This window comes from Syngnathus leptorhynchus, chromosome 2 (assembly GCF_054491065.1).
Source record: "Syngnathus leptorhynchus isolate UIUO chromosome 2, UIUO_Slep, whole genome shotgun sequence".
NCBI classification, from domain to species: Eukaryota; Metazoa; Chordata; class Actinopteri; order Syngnathiformes; family Syngnathidae; genus Syngnathus; species Syngnathus leptorhynchus.
In genome coordinates, this window is record NC_141196.1 from 14,671,002 (window position 1) to 14,687,155 (window position 16,154).

Sequence of the window (16,154 nt, forward strand, 5' to 3'; positions counted from 1 at the left end):
GTCATATTCCGTTGCATATTTTACAGCATCGGCATAAGGGGGGAGATGGAAAAGGAGGGGGCCGAGAGGGAGAAGAGACGAATTGTGGGTGGGCGTGAAAGAGCGAGTAAGACTAGAATTGGCAATTTCTGGAGAAATTGCGTGTGAAGGCGAAGGCACTTCACACTATTGTGGGACTCGAAATGATGATTAAATGACATAAAATTGGTAAATTGATGATTAAATAAAATAAAAATGTTAAATTAATGATGATGATGAAAATAATTATTAAAGTGATGTGTTAAAATTGAATGAATGAAAAAAAAATATTGGTCAAGCCGGATTCGAACTCGCACGGGAACAGCGCTCGTGCTCCAAATTCCAGTCTCTTCTTACTGAGCTAAACACCGATTTAGTGCTATTCTGGTGGACTGATGCTATTAAACGAGAAATAAAAATGGTACATGCCGTTAAAACGGTAAAATGATGTTTTTAACTTAAAATTAAATGAAAAACTAAATGAATGATGAAAATAATTATTAAAATGTGTTAAAATTGAATGAATGAAAAATTAATGAATAAAAAAATTATGGCCAAGCGGCACTCGAACTCGCTCGCGCACGTGGCTCGTATTCAAAGGACCATTGTCTTCTTACTGAGCTAAACAGCGGCTTAGTGTTGCTGCGGTGGAATGATGATATTAAACAAGAAATAAAAACGGTAAATGCCGTTAAAACGGTAAAATGATGTTTTTAACTTAAAATTAAATGAATAACTAAATGAATGAATGGAAAATAAATAAATAAAAAATAAAAGAGTTAAATAAATGAGTTAAGGAAATAAATCATGAAAAAAGTTGTCAGATGTCAAAATTTGAACTCACTCCTGAACGTCGCTCGTGTCTAATGCGCCATTAAGAATGAATGGGGGATTTTAAGGCACAAATTTGCTAATTATGCAAAAACGGTAAATGTTATGAACAAATGAAATACTAGCAGTCATGCCGTGAATTTTTGGAACGTGTGAAAGTTGGAATGGGGTGAATCGGTTAAAGCATGTGGGAGTAGTTAGGTGTCAAAAAAGTGGGAGGAATAAATTGTTTAATAATAATAAGAAGAAAAATAAAGTAGAATAACAATAGTGTGAAGGCCTTCGCCTTCACACTAATAATGTCCTGCTGTTCTCTCTGCATTTGATCGTTTTACATCACACTGATTTGGAAAGTATGTGCAGGATTGACATATGTGCATGTTCGTGTGCGTGCAGCTTCAGTGAAATGTCACCTCAATAAACGGCCTCTATTCATGTGTGTTTGTGTGTGTGGCTGTGTGTTTATGTGTTTGTGTGTAATGGGAGGTGATAAAGAGAGTGTGGGAGAGAGCAGGGATTTCAGCAAGTGATTCCAAACCTTGCTCACAGTGTAGTTAGAATTACACTCTGTCCTAATTAGCTCTGCTGCATGTGCAGTAACGCAGGATTCATGCACACTCACTGTATGTGCACTTGATCTCATAGTGCACAGGCAGGTTCTTTAAGGTGGGTCCTTTGAACACAAAAAATAAGAAATAGTCTATCTGACATCTGACATACCTGTTTGGTGAGGCCTATGTTGATAGTTTGGGAACTGAACCATAATATATAATATATACATATCTGTGGAGGGATGGGAATTGATATGATTTTTACGATTCCGATTTCATTAACGATTTAATACATTGCATGTTCCCATCCCTAGTCCTGTGGCATCTATAATTCAAATCTTTTTAAAAGGTCGTCAATTACCTTTGAGGTAGTTGTCAAGATAAATTATCATGTTAGTTAAAAAATGAGAATATTAAAATACAGTTGCTATCTTAACTTACAAGCAATCCGACTTACTTTTGCATACGAGCCACAAAATAAAACAGAGAATTACACAATTTGTACTTAACCAAACCGCAGAACTTGAAAGCCGACTAGTTTAATGCTAACACACAATGCAGCATAATTACAAAACTAGGAATGATTTTCAAAACCTTTGAAGCAATGGCCACTTAAACACAAATGGTGCCGAAACACATGTAGACACACAATATAATACTCACAGCCATGTACGTATGGCACTTAATCTTCTGCACACAAGAGTAGATGACGGGGGGAAAAAAAATGTCCACAGTCCCATAGCAGATAACCCCAATGTGGCCGGCCATCAGGAACATTGTGTAAATGTAGCCTAAAAGCGAGACCCTAGACAACCATCATGGTGTGTACATTGCTATGTGACCAGCATCACTTCTCATGGCTGCCCTCTCAAGCCAGGATGAGCAAGAATTTTATTGGCGAAAGATTTATTGGTCGAAGGAGCGATGGGAAAGATCTATAGCGGGAGCACAATGAATAATCTGTCAGGAAGACACGTATTACAACCAGGTGAGCTAAACCATGCCTAATGTGGGCAATAAAGAGGCAGCAGCGACACTGAAGGAGGAGGCAATGTCTTGGTTTCATCACAGTCCATGATGACCCTTCAAGGAGTCAGGCTTTGTGGGAGGTTGAGTGGACATGTCCCAACGACCAAACAGCGAGTGGACAAGTGGCTGTGATGGATTGTGGAAGGACGGAAGGATGGAGGAGTGATGAGGGAAGTTGGTGTGTGAGAGGGTAGGGAGTGGGGGGAGGCCATCAATCACCGTGGCGTCTATCCAATGTGTCTGGGCGATCAGGGTTGTGTCCCAGAGGGCCATCAGATGAGTCTTGCATATTAATTAAGGTTAAAGGGGCCGTGCCATCAGCAAATGAGATGGGCGCTGCCAAAAGCTAAAACATGCAAACCAATAGACATAAATAGAGGTGATAGCTTGAGCCTTAAAATATTAATGACCCTCAAGGGCTCCTTGTTTTCTTTCTTTTATTATGTGCAACAAAGGTCAGCTAGCTTTGGACAGGATGTCCAACCTATGATGAATATCAATGAAAGATGCATGCTTGTAGTCATTAGAAAAACAAAAACTGGATCAAGTATCAAATAATCTGCCTTTACAAAGAGAATAAAGAGCTGTACATTGGCAATATTTCATTGTAGTAAGTGATGTAGAACTGGACAAAAATGATTGAGAAGTGTTTGTAATTCTGTGGTGCCTCAAGATACTTAATTTCTTTTCCCTCAAAAACTGCCGAAAGAATTTTGAAATGAATCAAAATGCCATTCAACTCTTTCAGCCTCCCCAAAAGATATTAGTTAAAGGCACAACAACGAAAAAAAGAGACCCACTCCCCAGCCCCTCCCTTCCTTCCTACTCTTCTGTCATAAATCTTTACTCTCGTTTTGCTCTTCATTTTTTTCCATCAGTCACAACCCCATCCTCAATTGCCCGTCAGAAAAAAAGACATGCACAATAAACACAGAATCTATCAATGCATAAACCAGCACATTATGCACTTCATAAAGAATATAAGATGTTTGAAATAAAGTGGTAAAATATTCCATATTTGCCACTTTGAATCACCCCGCAGCACATCCGAACGTTAATCTTGTTTTCTGCATCCTCCCCCCAATCCCCCGTTTGCTTACTTCATCCTTCTCTCTTCTTTGCATTTTATCTTAAGTCCCCCAAAACATCTGCTTAGCATCAGCCTGCATCCTCACACCTGACTTATAGCCGGGAAGCGAGCAACTCATACACATCAAGTCAAAGCCGTAGCAAAGAAGCGAGCGAGCAGAGAAGGTGACAAATAAAAGGGAGACTAATGACAGTGTTCATTAATAAAGGAGAGGTAAGATACTCACACAGGCAGACATGCTGGCCGTGTCACAAAATAGTTCCTCGCCTCGTTAACTCCTTTGCCGCTGTGACATTGCGATAGAGCTCTCGTGTCGCTTGTTCTTCAACGGTGACGCTTTCAGTGTCTCTCCCCCTCTTCTTTTTTCTTTTTAATCCTCAAGAGCTCTTTTCCTCCTCACTCACTCCTCCAACTGTCGATTCCCACAACTAGGACTACACCTCTGTCTCAAGAGTCACTCGATGTGAGAAGGGAGGCATCTCCCACCTAAGAGTCAGCACCTGCTCCCCCCTAGAGTCGCTCTTATCTTTCCCCTTTGCCTGTCCTACAGAAAGTGTTAAAAATGGGAAAGCTCGCACAAAGGCGAGAGAAGCAGCGGGAGGAAGATGCTGACTGAGCTGAGCAGCCAATGACACGAGAGGGAGGCAAAATGAGAGCTGGAGACAAAGAGTGGGAAGACCAAGCCCAAAATAAGGGATGGAGGAAGTACATGGAAAACACTCAGTTAACATGGGAGGAAACATTAAAGAGTGCTCTAGTTTTAGACTAAGGACTTCATCAACTCAAGCCCATGTGCACACGCACACACACAATAACGTTTCCACATGCAACCAGGGGCATGCAGATACTCAGACTTGCTGAGTGCTCCAGATTTAGCTACATGATTTCATCGAGGGACCAACAACCCCCCCGCCTGTGCCCCTCTGCCCCGCCCAACTTAAGATGGCTGTGGGGCTCATTCATTTTGAATCAAGCTGGACCAAGAAAGCAACATTCACATTGGTGAGAACACTCCTCAGTAGGAAGCAAGCGACGCATGTTCATAAACATTTCAGTCAAAAATATATATATATATATCATTTATTTTTTGTGGACCTGTCTCCAATATGGTTTATGTAGATTGGCTACAAAGTTGATCTAACTTTAGATCTGCCAGTATGCGTTATTGTGGTAATGATTAAAATAATAACAAGGGATGAGGGACAGCGGCCCTCAAGAACCGGAGATGCCTTAGCTACATTATGACCAAAGTTAGGACATTCCATTTATTGCCATCTCGTGAATTACTTAGCCAGTCCCTCAATGATTATGTTAACAATGTCTGACTTTCCACCACGCCTATCTTTAAATTAATTTACCAGTTGAAAAGGAAACAACAGCTGGCGTTGGGTGTGAATTGCTCTATAGAGAAGCTACCAAAAAGCAACTAAAATTAAGAAACAGGCTAGAGACACTTTGACCCCTCAAGCCACAATGCTCTCCTTTCCTACTCTTCAGAAAATTAACTTTCTCTTCCAAAAACCTCTCAAGACATTAGCCCAAATGTATTTTCAGGGAAGAAAATGAGTGAATACTCAAGGATACACTTTGGAAATTTATTTCAAAGCATATAGGAGGAAAGAAAAGTATCTCACTCTCTTGAAGCATGGGCTTTGGCTCTGCTGCCCTCTTGTGACAGTCTAATGGTAAGACGCACAAAAAGCTCAAGGCAATAAATAAGGGAATTTAAAAAAAAGTGCCATGCTTCAAATGACGCAAACAAAAACAAGCTTAAAATTTTCCTCAAGCTGGGGGTGATGAACAAAATGGTATTTGAGTGAGGCAAAGAGAAAGTGAAGCTGCAAATAAAACCAATAGCAGAACAAGCCCTGCCTTCTTCCTCCTGCTACACACATTATCCATTACTGCTGAGAGACACAGCGAACGTTTCTCTACTCTCTGAGACATAAGAAGTATAAGGGACTTACAGGTATCATTATTGATCCAGTGATATGATTTAAAACCTGTCAGTATCACACCTCACTAGTACAGAACTGCATTGCTTCTTAATATTACCCATCATTAAAACTGCAGCAATGCATAGAAGAGGGAAAGAAAAATCTGGGTATTAATCTTGTAACACTGAAATCTATCAATATCCATACAATCCTTGGTGAAAGAGATAAACACAAATTTTCTTGGAAGCACGTTCTGCCACGCTGCACAGTTGTCTTTGTAAGGATTACTGCTTTGATTTGATATTCTTACATCAAGCTACCCTCGCTGAAAAAAAAAATCCGACCACAAGTGTGGACAGAGCTAGAGTAGGTAGTTAATGGAAATCCATCCAACCCAGGCTCATGTCACACTGTTTGAGACCAGGAGATGGATGGAAATATTGAACATTGAGGATCATTATGATGTTGTGAATGCAGTTAGTGCAAATGTCCACAGAAAATGATGCAATATTATTAATTGTAATGAGCTTTCCATTTCTTGCAGGGTGTACAAATTCTAGTGTTTACTTTTTTTCTTTTTGTATCTCATCAAATCACACAAGCAGCGATCAAATAGCCAATCATGCTCTCCAAAAAGCTTTAAAGCATATTTTATGGCATTTCAAATACCTGTCATGGTCACGGCCCACTCCCCATACACGGATGCTGCTGATTGGCTGAGAGTGCAGAAGGCTTTGATCATCTGGGTCAACCAGAGTCAACATGCGGTCTTGAAGCACCAGAAGCATTCCTTTACCCTTTGGGAGCAGAAAAAAAAACATGAGCTTACCACATGATCATTATTTGTGGTTGATGTTTTATTTTTGCTGTACAAGCAAATTGTTATTGTCAGTTATTTTGATAATATTGGTATTAATAATAATGATTTAGAAAATGATGACAAAAATTCTTAACATAAATGAAACAACTCCTATGCACACAAAATATTCCCCCTTTTATTATCTTGCATAGTGGCCATACTGAAGAGGGGGAGATGCTCGCTCATGATGACTCAGTCTTTTGTGCTACAACAGCTTTCTAATTGGTGTTTTCCAAGACAACATGAAAAAAAAAAAAGGATTAAGAGAATTTTTCCACCTAAAAATACCCAAATAATCAATATTTTAACTACCTCGCTGCCTTTCGCAATGACAGCAATTACCTTTTTACGTCAGGTTGTTATTTGCAGAAGCTGAAAAAAGTAACAAGCCTATTTTGACAAAGGGTAGAAAGCACTGTGAAAGTGCATGATACTTCATACGAGTAACAAAGTATTTGTATTTCATGACATTCCACAAATGGCGCTCATACAGTGCTTGATATTATCCCTGCACTTAGATAATGACAAAAGTAACTGACCTCTCCCCAGACGCCGGCTGAGTCTCGGATATCCCTTCTGCAGTAAGACAGTTGTCTTATGCAATGATGTACGGCCACGCTGCTCCTTCCCTCACACAAGTCCTGTTCTGCCATCTCCACCCAGCCCAAGGACCGTACTGGAAATGACTAGGAGGAACACATCATTCATGGATTATTTTTGTTTTGTTTTAAATCACAGGTTTTTTTTTTTACTGTGTAGCGTTTCACATAGCTTTTAGTCATAAAATAATATTAATGAGATGTAATTCTTTCTTGAAATGTCAGGAAAAAGAACATATAATTGTGCAAAAAAACAGAACCTGCTGCCTACACCATTAGATGACATCCATTATCTTTTGTCCCTGGCTCTACTGTATACATGACATTTATGATTTTTTTCACCTCTGTACTTTGAGGTGAACATGCAAAAAAAATTATCTTGCAAAAACCAAAAACAATTCCAAATTTCAAGCAAACACAAGAGGCTCTTATTAAATGCTTTTGTAGGTTTCTTAGATCTGAATTAAAATTTTCAAAACTACTTTTTGTATTTTCACATATGCCATTTCCAACATTATCAGTTGCTTATGTCATGTCGACCAAAAAGTATCGATCTGTTGGATTGTCTCACACGCCACAACATTTTGGCATTAGTTCATAGTACAAGTTTTTGCCAGCTGAAGCCCTATAGTTGAACAAGTTGTCATATGTCAAGCCTATGATTTCCATGAGCCTTGTTCCCTAGGTGAATATTAACTTTTTCAAAGGAAATGTGTGATGCATTAAATCATCCAACGATCAACCAGTTTTCTGAAATTGCTCATAGTGAGTGAAGATAATTGTTGTGACATGGATGACAATTTGTGGCCCAAAAAAAGTAGACTACACTGTAATTTTTGCACATGAGATTGTCCCATCTTCCCATTTCCATTTTGAAATTGTGTTTTTCCTTTGTGCCACGCATTGAGGTGGTTTATTTTTGCACATGAGATTGTCCCATCTTCCCATTTCCATTTTGAAATTGTGTTTTTCCTTTGTGCCACGCATTGAGGTGGTTTGTCAACAAATTACAGTGCAAACGGGAAAAGTGGAATTTGACTCTCTCCCAGTCTCTTGCAATCAATCTTCCCCCTAGACTAAAGTGGAACTTTCTATTTAGAATACTGACTTTGTCAGCAAATCTTAGGCAGCAATTTACATTGAAATCATTGTTGAGCTGACTGACTGTTGACACAAAGACTTGCCGTTCTGATGGCACTGACACAAATATTGACTTTTAAGAGATGCAATGTACTTCATGCTTTTCAAGTTTCAATTCTAATCTGAGACATGTATGGAAACGTAAGATGCAAATCCTTCACTTAGTCTTTGTAGAGTTACAACATTTAATTGTGAAACGATATCAACCACATTTAAGGCTTCAATACGTACTGTATTACGGATCATATATTTCGGCTTACCATTGCTTCTGGATCCGGGAAAGTATTGTCGAGGTCCACTGTTTCCAGTGGAGCTGGAGGGCTGTAGAAAAGTGAGACATTAAAGGCTTGATGCAGTGGTTCTCAAGCTTTTTCCAATACCACCTAAAAAAATACTTAGCTCTCCAAGTACCACCATGGTGGTCTACATTAAATTACAGCATAGTAGACCTTAGTGTTAATCAAAAATGAAACCGAGGTCTTATTCCTACCATGTTTGCTAAATATTATTGGAGATTACTGTTATCTTATCAACCATTGGAACATTATTACAATGCTTAAATATAGGTAAATAAAAAACTGTACTTTATTCAATTGAAATGGATTGTGCAATTTCTACCTAAAATATTTTTCTTAAAAAAGCAATTCATAAAGATTGGCAGCAAATCGATTGAACCTAAACGAGATAAAACTGAACCGCATTTTTTCACGCACCACACTTGGAGACTTGAAGTGCATTGTATGTTAAATGAGAGATTGTAATTGGTGAGAGAACATCACACATATCTGGCACTACACAAGGAGTTCATCAGTGTGCTTTACTTGAGTTTGAGGGAAGCATAGCGGAGGGTGGCCCCTTCAAATGCCTTCAGACTGGGATCAGGATAGATTGGATAGTCCTTTAGATCCTACGATGTACAAACAGTAGGCGAGTGAATTAGTAATAGCGTCACACTTTAATTACTTTATGGTTTGACTGGATATATCACTCATTTTTATCATAAATGACTCTAGTTACCACAGTATTTACATTTGTTCAATGTGCAATTGGACAGATATTGAGGCGGGCAAGGTGAGTTACCCCCCCCCCATTCCCCTTCACCAGCCAGCTATTCAATCAATACATGGTTTAATAATATATTTTATCACATTGAAGATATGGGAACAAATCAAATTTGGTTTAGTATTCATAACAGAGGAAGAAACATTTGTTGATACAGGTTGCGTTTTCTATGATCTTTATCTTAGAAACACAGATATACCTGATTCAATATGCAAAATGAGATTTAGTTTAATTTAGACACAACAGAACGTACACAGAATGTGGAAGATGTTGTGATAGGGCCAAAAAGGATTCTGTCAGCTGACAATATATGTGATTTTTAACAAAAAAGGGGGGAATGAAAGGCTTACATTGACTGTGCAGGTGGTGCTTTTGAGATTCTCTGCAGAAGGGATGACATCATTGGAGAGGGTGGAGGTGAGGGAGGTTGGGGAGGAGCCAGAAGGGGAGGGGACCGGCTCCACTGAACTGTCTGAGATGAGACTGCTGGGACGCTGTGGCAGATAGGAGAAAGAAGGACAGACCACTGACATTAACGGCTTGATCAAAATCGTATAGTTATAGCCTTATTACTTATGGCTAGACTTGTCCACTTGCCAACACTTAGACTTTACCACCCTGCAATGATGGTTATAGCTTGAGGCTGCTAAATCCTCAAGCCCATGTTTTGCCATATGGACGCCATGCTGAAATCAATAAGTGGTGGGTTCGTGCAGCAAACTCGCAGCAGTGCATACATGTGGGAAAAATGAGACCAAAATATGCAAGTCTATCCTCAAATAGAACAAAAGCACACTCATCTGAAAAGGAACCTGCTAATGCTAGCTGATGAGCCGCCTTTGAACTCCATACTGTATGTGAGCATCATCTCACCTCATTGGGTGGCTGTAGCGAGTCCTGCGTCTCCTGTCGTGGTTTGTTCTCAGTCTCGTTTGAGGCAACAGGTCGGTGGTATTGAGTGGTGCCGGTGGGGACATGCCAGAAATATACCTCTGCCGAATCTGAGATCTCCTGCCAGCCTGGGGGCAGATCCCCCTCGCCCCAAACATCTGCTAATGGAGCAAAACAAACATACAGTATAAAGATTGGGTGGATGTCATTCATAAATGCTGTGCGAACGTGTATGTGTGTGTCTACACAGGAAGGAGGACGGGGATCATTAAAGCTTCAGTTGCCATAGCAACTCTTTCCTCATCCCTTAAAGCAATACCCTCTGTTAATTCTGTTCCAGCTCTCCTACCTTTCCCCCTTCATATTTTCAGTTTCTTATGCTTTTGCATCTTTTTGCATTGCCACACTTAAATCTGCAATCTCCTAGCCTTCCGTACATGCTAATCATTCTATGCGACATAAGGCGGCGCGCGGTGGCCTTAAAGCTTCCCGCAGTATTGCCCAAGGTGGGGCTTTTGGTACATTTCCAGAAAGATCAATTTTTATGAGAGAGCTGGAAGGAGGTGTACTCTGTGATTGAAGAAGGATGTAATAAAGTGGCAATTAAAGGTTAAGATGGGCAACGATTTATACAGATGTTGTATGCAAAGGGAGGAGTGCACACTCCAAACAAGTAGGATCAAATGAGCATTTGAATATGTTTGTATGCCTGTGAAGAAAGATTAAAACAATAATTATGACTTTAATTTGAAGCAAATGTTTCTATTTTATTCAACTAGGGCATGGGAAGCCCCCCCCCCCCCAATTCCTGACCAGCTATTTGATATATCACCTTTAACAGAAGCCGTGACATAGCAGTGTTTTCAAATAAAGTTGAAGAATGTGAAATTGCTCTTCCATCCTTTGATTTTTCTGTATGCAGCCCCTGGAGGAAATATGTGAGGACCCCCCCCTTGTACTAAAGACAAACTCGATGTTAACAAACCTGTCTCCTGTGGACTTTGAGGAGAGGGTGATTCCTGGGACAGAGTGGTCCAGCTGGAGTCTTCATCCTCTGACGGAGTGTCGGGTGTCAGATCCATTCTTAAACTCACTTTGGGGAGCCCAAGCTCTGGTTGGGGATCGGGCAGGATAAGGGCCGCCCGGTTCCTTGTAGGGGTGTTCCTCTCACTGGACCTGGGCTGCTTCGGGGAGGATGGTGGGTACTGTTGCAGGAACTGGTTTTCATTGTTAGGGTGTAGTTCTACTTTGATCACCCTGGGCTGGGAGCTCCTCTGAGGCTTTGCGGGACTTCTCGGACTTCCCTGAACCTGGATGCAGTGCTCCTCTCTGATGTGGGCTGCAGCCTGGTGGATTTCCGGTACCCACTCTGGGCTATTAGTGGATGAAGAAGAGGAAGAGCAAAGCGGTGCTTCCACCACTACCGGTAAGAGAGGCTGTCTTGCAGTTGGTGATTTGTCATCCTCCTCTTCATCCTCTTCCTCCACTAGTGGCACCGCCTCTTCTTTGTCCTCCTGACAGGAGAATTTGTCGCTGGGCTTCTCTTCCTTCTGACTGTCTCTCTCTTTGACCGGGCTGACCTGTTCTTTCTCCGTCAAAGACAGCTGCTTGTCGTTCTCCTTGTTTCCCCAGCTCAGGTCCCAAACCTTGTCGTGGTACTCCAAGAAGCTTTTTGTCCGTCTTCGGAAGGGGGGCAGCTGGGAGTTGTCTTTGTCAAACTCGGCCCAGTTAGAGTTGATGTTGTCTGTGGGGACATGGATTTTGCCCTCTGTATTTGCTCTGCTCAGCTCCAGCTGCTGACTCTCAGCACGTCTCTGCATGTTGGCCCCATTCTTGGCTAGTTTAGGGTTAGCTGTATTGAAGAGTGATGAGGAAGAGGAAGAGGAGTATAGGGCAGAACTGGATGAGGACTTTGTGGGAAGGCCCCTGCCTCTGCTAGCAGTTTGATTCTTAGATGACAAGTTATCACTTATGCCCACCACACTACGCATGCTTGTCATTGAGTATCGTTGGCGGCTCTTGGGCAAGGTGGCCGAACCTCCACCTTCTGAACCAGCGGACTCCTTGATGACGTCACGTCCGAGCAGCTGGTTGTAAGAGGAGCGCAGGCTGAGCGAGGTGGGAGGTGTGGCGGATGGGCCGCTGCGGTTGGCCAGACCCACATTGGAGGGCGAGGAGCCAGAGCGGGAGAGGGGAGGGGTTTGTACCGACATCATGGCCGACTGGAATCGCGCTGACCTGTTGGGAGAGGACCAACAAAGGGGGCTAAATAGTCACACACATAACCAGAAGGTACAATTTCTGAACAGGTTGTGAGTGAATGCTGATGAGATGACATGAAATGCTTCAGAATTAACTAGATTGTTGAAAATGAATGGATGATGGAATTTGTGACTTCAAGTTGGAATGGTAGGATTCAGTCAAGAATTGTAGAAAAAAGGAGGTCAACCTAAACATATTGCTACTAATTTGGGAATTTAATGGTGAGCATGTGAAAATTTGGGGAAATGGTTCATGAAATGACATTTGCTGTTGGAATTGTTTGAATAGGTCAAAAATATGGAAGGGGGAGGTTAATATCTTTGGGGATTTTGTGTGAAATTTGATCCATTTGAGTGAAGAATGATGATGAAAACGTAACACTACAATTACTAAAATGGTAAAAAAGTGATACGACAAGTAATAAGCGCTGCCCAAACAATCAGCAAACGAAAACATAATGACATTCCAATTTGAAATCTGATCGGTCAAAGAACCAATCCCATTGCTAATGGCTAACACTATTGATTCTGAAGACCACAAGCAGATCAGTTTGACTTGGCGACACACACGTACATACTGAAATCTGAAAAGAAGACAACAGACTTTTGGGAATAATGAATACAATTCCATGGAACAAATATTAAATTTGTTGTGCTGCCCACCACTTATACAATACAATACTTCGAGATATGCAGAGGCGGAGTGATCTGTAAGGCATCAACCAGCTAGGGGGCTGGGGAAGGCCAATTATTTTCAGGGATGTTTTTATGATTCTCAGGAGAACTCCTCACTCTGCTGCTAAACAGTCAGCATCGCAAACTGTGACACGCTTTATCAGAGTGGTGGAGGGAGACAAGTTGTTACATAAAGAAGATGGTTGGTAAAGGTTTTTTTATGACTTATTGTTTGGTCTTCATTTTGTTTGATCAGAAAAGAAAGAGAACAATTTGATGCCAAATGTCCACCTGCTACTTTAGTAACGCAATACTTGATCCCAGCCTGGATTTGAAACTCCAACCTCAGACCTGACTTTATCCATTCAGATGATTAATTGACAAACGGTGCATTGCAATGAACAATTGTGGTGTTGCAGTTTTCCAGTCTTTATGCATATTATGAAATAGAAGTGGTTTTTCACATGCTGATCTAAGTCAAGATGGATGCTTTAAGTTTCTTTCATCTGCTCCCGTTGACCATAAATCTCTCTCAGGTAAAGTTGAGTTGCTTTTATCAACACACATGTGAGTCATTTGAGTTTTTTTCTCCAGCCTCAAAGCCCTTTTAGATGCGCTCTCGTTGAGGTGTTAAGAAATCAAATTATCTGCATGAGAGAGCATTCAACCCATGGAGGCATGGTGACCTAGTCCCGCCACGAATACCCAAAAATGGGTTGTAATTCTCTATAGATGCCACAAGATGGTGGCAAAGCACTACTTTAGCCAAAATGAAGCTTTCAATTAACTTAAAACAGTTTCCTTGGCACCAAGATGTTACCAAAATGTCACTAAAGCAACAACAGTTTTGCTTTGAGCAAGCTCATCACCAAAAAAAAGGTACAATTGGCACTCAAATATGCATGCCGTGTACCACACAGATGGCAGATGGATGGACGGCAATCCATGATTGAGTGGTTTGCCAAGTAAAATGTCAAGTTATACAGGTGCTAAGAGCAGGTACAGCCATACTGTGACATACATAACCCTAACTTTTTTGAGCCAACATTTAAGTTACACGTGAGCTGAAAGTTCATTGAAAAAGGAGAGTGACAGTCACCGATGCACTTTCAGTAGTGTATCGTTAAATACCTTGTGAAAACATTTGCAAGGAGCATGGAGCAGCTTTCGTACATTTGCTTAAATTATTTTTCATTGGTTTTATATTTATCTTTACTGTGGACCTCACATTTTTTGTGTATATTGAATATTTTATTAAATATGTATCCGAGGTGTTTTTCCAAAATGCATCTCAATGGGCGTCAATTTTATGCATATTTTTGCTACTTGTGGCCCAACTTGGTCGGGGCAAACTATTAAATGCTAAAAATGGTAAAACGGGGCAAACGATTAAATGCTAAAATGGTCCAAAAAAAGACAAGTAAATGTGTGCTTGGTCACAGAACAAATTAAAGTCGCAAGTAAGGGTGTCATTAATCTGCCTATTTAATGTCATGTGACTGCATACGGCCATGACGGCATTCACGCACAGCTACTGCAGTGATGCCATTTCAGACATTCTAGAAGCATGGAAAACACACACACTGCAGATTTTAGAGCAAGACAACATCTTGGGAATTGAACAAGCAGAGAGGTCGAAGAGCTAACAATTCTTAAAGTGTGCACTTTGTCCATGCGGGGCCCTCTTCCCTCCCATCTTGTTGGCTGGCCATGGAACCAGACAATAACATTGTGTTTGTGCTGAATGCGCACTTAGACACACAACAGGTACCTGCATTGAACCATTCAGTCAGATCAGTGAGTCAGCTAGCTTTTCGTCTATCCTGCATCGCTTGTGTGACAACAAACACATTGTACTTATCCCATGTTTTAGTGAGACAAAAGGTCAGACATTTGCTTAGGGGCCCCAAGTTGAAGGGGGCTCAGAGAGACTGCTTGGCCCTTGCCCCATATCAATAACAAAACAATGGCACTGCTTTAGCAATGACAAGGAATTCTCTGCATGGAGCCCCTTACTAGCTGGTGGCTAGTAATTGCCAATTGTCGACTGGAATTGGTGCATATCGACAACACCACTGCAAACTTCTCTGGAAACTGCAACAACTCGTCGGGATTTGTAAATCTCCCGAATGAGCCCGCCCTGAAGTAGTGCTTTTGTCAAATGCAGCTTAACTTTGTTGTTCTTTTTACTTTTTTTAATCTAGTGGTGTCTTTATGGATTTATGGATTTTAGGCTGATGCCGATTTTGATATTTGAGAGAATCAAATTCTGATCATCAATTAAAATGTAAGATAATTGATTCCAAATATTTGTAACAAATATTTTTTTTATTCATTACCACAAATTATGATGTGAATTTTAATGTTTTACAGTGCTTTCTCCTTTAGTATTTAACTTTACAACAGAGAGAAAACTCAGAGAGGGTTTGGAATGCCATTCTTGTCTTATGTTGTAATGGGTTCGTATGTAAGGGGGAACATTTTGTAAAACATGCTTTCAAAAGAGATAATAGTGGATTCCAGATTAAGCGGCCGGCCCAATTTTTAAAATTCTGACAATTTTGCTCTTCCATCAATCCAGTTTCTTTACCCGTCTATCTTTATGAGGGTCTCAATTGAGCTGCAGTCTATCCCTGCTGTCTGAACTAGTTGCCAGCCAATCACAGAGCACATATAGACCACCAACCACTTACATTCATACCTAAGGATTATTGAATATCTTCATTGAACCAACAAAAAGGTAGGATGGAGCCTAGATTCAAGCCTGCAACATTAGAACTGTGAGACAGATGATACACCGTGTCAGCCCAAATTTTGCACGTAGTTATCTCTATGAAGTTGACTTCTAACATGAGTAGTCAATGTATTCATTTTATATGTACATTATTGAGTAAAATATATCTTTGCTTACCCAACACGACTGATTATAGCAGTAAAAGGCTTTATCGGCCTGTGTTAAAACTCACCTCATATAGTACGTATGTACTCGCTTTCCCCTAAACAATGCATGACTTAATTAAGTCCAACAAAGTGGAATGGAGAAGGGAGGAGGACAGTTATTAGAGGAGGAAGTGAAGAGCATGACGAGGCATTTTGCTGGACAGTATGCCACTGCCCCCACAAACCCTCCAGGGAGAGGTCATTCATACAGGAAGCGAGCAACAAGTATGAGCATAAAAGCGACATTGGGCTGCTCCTTATTTTTTTTTCT

General features: G+C 40.8%; 1 protein-coding gene across 2 annotated transcripts in view; it reads right to left on the reverse strand.

Annotated features, from left to right (window-relative positions):
- Positions 1-16,154, reverse strand: part of LOC147060933 (amyloid beta precursor protein binding family B member 2-like) — a 32,906-nt gene that overhangs the window by 15,493 nt on the left and 1,259 nt on the right. The window contains exons 2-8 of one of the 2 annotated variants that reach the window (XM_085905804.1): positions 10,993-12,245; positions 9,990-10,165; positions 9,467-9,610; positions 8,876-8,961; positions 8,315-8,375; positions 6,855-7,001; positions 6,126-6,253 (exon numbers count right to left, since the gene is read on the reverse strand). In XM_085905804.1, the coding sequence (XP_085761930.1) occupies positions 6,126-6,253; positions 6,855-7,001; positions 8,315-8,375; positions 8,876-8,961; positions 9,467-9,610; positions 9,990-10,165; positions 10,993-12,223 (1,973 nt within the window). In that variant the 5' untranslated portion in view covers positions 12,224-12,245. Of the gene's footprint in view, positions 1-6,125; positions 6,254-6,854; positions 7,002-8,314; positions 8,376-8,875; positions 8,962-9,466; positions 9,611-9,989; positions 10,169-10,992; positions 12,246-16,154 lie in introns of both variants that reach the window. The other variant, XM_085905802.1, reaches the window with a different exon arrangement.